The sequence below is a fragment of the Gigantopelta aegis genome, chromosome 4 (genome assembly GCF_016097555.1).
Source record: "Gigantopelta aegis isolate Gae_Host chromosome 4, Gae_host_genome, whole genome shotgun sequence".
Taxonomy (NCBI): domain Eukaryota; kingdom Metazoa; phylum Mollusca; class Gastropoda; order Neomphalida; family Peltospiridae; genus Gigantopelta; species Gigantopelta aegis.
The window spans coordinates 77,713,597-77,718,210 of record NC_054702.1 but is presented as its reverse complement, the minus strand read 5'-3'; the positions used below and the strand labels follow the sequence as shown (position 1 = coordinate 77,718,210).

Genomic DNA, 4,614 nt, shown 5'->3' with positions numbered 1-4,614 from the left:
TGTATTTGTATGTTTGTTTAGCACATACCATGGTCTTTGTGGTGCACTAGCTTGAACGAGAAATAGCCCAATGGGCCCACCGACAGGGATCGATCCTAGACCGATCGCGCCTCAAGCGAGCACTTTACGACTGGGTTACCTCCCGCCCCTCCCCACTTTAGTGTTAGGAGATTGTTAAGAAAATTAACGACCATGTATCGAGTTCATCCAAAGACAATTTAAACAAATCAGGATCGGTTGCTCTCTACTGATTTGGATTTGTACCTGGCAGAACAAAGACCGTGATACGTACAGTGATGTCTGTGAGAAAGCACAGAAATATCACTTGCTGCTTCATCGGTACGAGTAACATTAGTGACGACAGCGGGTTTCAAGCGTCACAATAACCATGCACTGTAGTTTAATATGTGCTGAGTTGTTAAAAGAACATTTCATTCCTTTCCTTCCAGTCAGACCACTCCTTCTTTGTCTAGTTCGTGTAAACCTTTACACCGAGTTAACTGGTTTGAACTTGAATGTTCAGCTACTCTTTCAACACTAATTTTATAAACATTGATTTTTCCTGACGAGTTGACCAAGTACATCAAACCTTCATCGTCGAATGCAAGATTCACTGGTTTCTGTAAACCATCTCGTTTTGTGACGTGTTGTAGTAGATGGCTGCCGCTCTGGTCAAACACAGATATAGTGGATTTAAAACTATTAACAACATAGATAAGACCATTCCTGTCTTCTTTGGCTGCGAGTACCCTCCATGCTGATGGTACTTGACATATCGTCAGTGTCTCGCCCTGAAGATTGCGAACATGAACACAGCTGTCTCCCCACTCGCAGGTGAGAAGATGTCCACTTTTAGTAACGCTAACGTTTGCCAGTGGCTTGGCAACTTGCACCTTTAGTTGTCTTGTTAGGGTTCCGTCGATAGCATATATTCGAAGGTGATTGTTTGGCAAATTACCCACAATAAAACCTTCATCTTTGTAGTTAGCAAGCGCAAACGTGAAGAGTGATCCAGTGTTCGGTTCGTCACACAGCAGTAGTTTTTGTGACGTGTTAAATATGGCACTAAACATATAAAGGTATTTTCCATCAACAGCACCAATGACATCTTTACAAACAGCTACAGCAAATGATTCAAATATTTCGTCAGTTGTATAAGAATTTTGTAAACGCCAACGTGTAGAAATGCATTTAATTTTGCCATTTGCATTATCAGAAAGGAAAACAGTGTTGTCGCTGATTGTCATACTTTTTACAACGGGACTTTTGTCGTCAGAATCGTACTCTGTATCAAAGCTACGCAACAACTGGAAGGAAACCTTTTGTTCGCTTTTGTCACTTTCTAGAGATGACGAATTCGAGCTCAATTTAATTTTATCCAGGTGCGTCGTCAGTAAACTGTCCAAGTCTTGTATGCCGCACGTTTGTTCGTTGATATCTGGGAAGACTTCTCTAGTAATTGGCTTTAAATCCACAGTGGGCAGCTCCTCAAGCTGCTGGAGTCGCTTGGTGATTATCTCTTCAAGGTAGAGCACCTCTTCGTCTTTGCCCTGTTCTATCATCGTCTCACAAAACTCCAGGCATCCTTTTGCTAAAGTTATTTTCACATTTGCCTGTTCCACCTCTGAATTACACTGCTTCAACGTTTCTTCCATCCCATCTTTTACCAGCTGTAATGCCTGTTGTCTGTGGTGTCCTATTTTAGCCATCATTACATTAATTTGTTTTTCTATATTTGCTGTTGCTTGAGTTTGATGGTTGTTGATTCTTGCAGGATTTTCACAAGCCACTTTCTTTTCTTTTTCTAGGTGCTGCAATTTTTCTTTTACTTTAGTTGCATGACTAACAAGTCGGCCTTTCTGGGCAGTAACCGCTTCGGTAACTGTTAAACATTCATGATCCCGATGTAAAAGTACAACACAAGATAGACATATTGGTGTATGGCACGTGTCACAAAAATACTCTATTTGCTTATCCTTGTGTTTTGTGCAGGATAACCTGTGAAGGGTCATGACTTCTTTGTCGTATGATCCTTTCTTAATGTCCTCCAGGAGAACTTGTCTGTGTTTCCAAGTCGCGGAAGAAGTATTGTGTCCATCAGAACAACTTTGACATAAATAATCTCCACAATCCAGACAGCTACTTTTGGCAGGCGAAGTCTTCCCATGAAGTGTACATGTCGTACATTTTACGTCTTTGTTGGTCTTCACTTTTAGAACCTCAATGAGACTGTTAATGAAGAAATTAGTTTTTAGATCAGAAACAGTTTTATGTGGAAGGGTGACACATTCTCTACATTCTGGACACGATATGGAACCAGGCTTATCGGATGTCTTCAACAGTTTCTCTAAGCAAGGGGTGCAATACGTGTGGACACAAGGCAGGATTTTCGGCTGTTCATAAATATTGAAACAGATTTTACATGTGAGGAAATCATCGCGGATCGCTGTTGTTAGTAGAATGTCTTCTTTTGAAGCCATCTTCTTCATCCTGAAATTATCAAGCTTTAAAAAATATAGCCCTAGCTTACAACACTAATTTTCGTTAGATATCATTTTTATGAAAGTTCGCGAGTTTAGAAAAAATTATATCTAATGAACATGAGTTTGGTATTTTGTTTATTACCCATGTCCAATGAATGTAATATGTACCATCAAGTGACTCTAGTTTTGACTATGTATAGTTAACTATGGATAGTTTTTATATGTAGCTCATATATATATATATATATATATATATATATATATATATATATATATATATATATATATGTATGTATGTATGTATGTATGTATGTATGTATGTATGTATGTATGTGTGTGTGTGTGTGTGTGTGTGTGTGTGTGTGTGTGTGTGTGTGTATTTGCGCGAGTTCTTGGCTTGATCCACATATGTGTATTGTGTGTTTTATACCCAACCCAGTATTTATAAGTTGTATGTAATGGCTGAAATTATATTTTTGTAATGTTATGTTTTATGTTTATCATTCATTTAAACTTATGCCATTGGCGCAGTCAGGATTTTATATTGGGGGTGGGGGCAACCCACATTATGTATGTATGTATGTATGTATGATTTTATAACATTTAATACAGTAAAACAAAATAAAAGGTTTAACTGGGGGAGGCATGGACTCCGTGCCCCTACCTCTTGCTACGCCACTGATTTATGCAGTATGTAATATTATCTCATGCAGAGGCATTTATACAGGCTGTATGTCCGTTTGCCGATCCACTTCATTTACTTCAATAAATAGTATTTAAAGTTTACTATTTAGTCAAACCGGCTAAAAGAATAACACGATATAAACACGACAAGACGATGGTGAGGAAACGTTCGACCAAACCAGTATCGCCAAGTTTACTGACATTACGAGTTTACTGACATTACAAGTTTACTGACATTACAACTTTACAACCCTGCATAGTGATGTGAAGACAGGATTGAGCATTTTGTGATAGAATTGTGACACTTTGCATGCACATACTACTTGGGTAACTGGAGATTTTCAAAATAGTGCCACCTGAACAGCGCCCTCTAGTGGCTTTCAGCGCACCCATCCCCTCCGAAGATTGACCATATATATTATCATACATATTTAAGTGAGGGTTTTTTTTAAACCATATATTCAATAGTATATTTTCTAGATTAGGTTTTCAGCCTGAGCTCGCCGCAGTAAGACATGTTTGCTTCACCTCTGCCACTGCACGTGTAGTGGAGTTGTGACATATAAAGTAGTGCAAAATGTGATACTAACTTTGCATGCAGTTACGCCATCATGTATAGAGTAAACTTGATATAGCACCAACCTTGCAGTGACCCCTAATGGCCGCCACTTAAAGGGACATTCCTGAGTTTGCTGCATTATAAGATGTTTCCGAAAAATTAAATATTTCTACGATTAAACTTACATATTAAATATATTTTCTTGTTTAGAATATCAGTGTCTGTATATTCAGTGTGTTTCTGGTCGTCTTAATATTTGTAAGAAGCCCAAACTGTATTTCGTCTTCAAATAATTCCGTACGTACGAAAAAAAATATTTTAGGAAATAAAATGAAATTTAATCTAGTGCAAATAGTAGAACGATCAGAAGAAACACGTTTAATATACAGCCACTAATATTTTATGCAGAAAAATATATTTGATATGTAATTACAATCGTTAAAAAGTCTCTGTTAGTCGATAATATCTTAAAAATTGCAGCAAACTCAGGAATGTCCCTTTAACTATTTCTTATTTGATTTGATTCACATTTAAAAGGCCAATGACAATATAAGAAAAAAACCCATTATTAATACACTTAACTACAAAAGAAATACATCTAATCCCAAATACCCTGCATTAGCCCAGTAGCTAAGGCACAAATATCAGTTAAACTTGGCCAATACTTATACTCTCATGTTTCAAGGAACTATAAATCTAATAGTGCGTATAAAAAGAAAATAATAATTAATAATGTTCACCATATTCGACCACAAATATGGATATACCGACCAACAAAACAAACTCGTCTTAATTACAAATGCCCTGTATATGATCATCACCGTGTTAATTATCACATGATACTAATTAAAACAAACACTTTTTTAAAATTCTTATAAAGTGCCTGGA

General features: G+C 37.1%; 1 protein-coding gene across 1 annotated transcript; it reads right to left on the bottom strand.

Annotated features, from left to right (window-relative positions):
* Window positions 1-449: 449 nt before the first annotated feature.
* LOC121370005 (E3 ubiquitin-protein ligase TRIM56-like) lies at window positions 450-2,489 on the bottom strand. The gene has a single exon (XM_041495093.1). It carries the CDS (start codon window positions 2,487-2,489, stop codon window positions 450-452), a length of 2,040 nt encoding a protein of 679 aa, XP_041351027.1.
* Window positions 2,490-4,614: the final 2,125 nt, after the last annotated feature.

What these genes read in the sequence shown, in the direction of transcription:
- LOC121370005 (XM_041495093.1), bottom strand. Translation starts at nt 2,489, where the DNA reads ATGAAGAAGATGGCTTCAAAAGAAGACATTCTACTAACAACAGCGATC.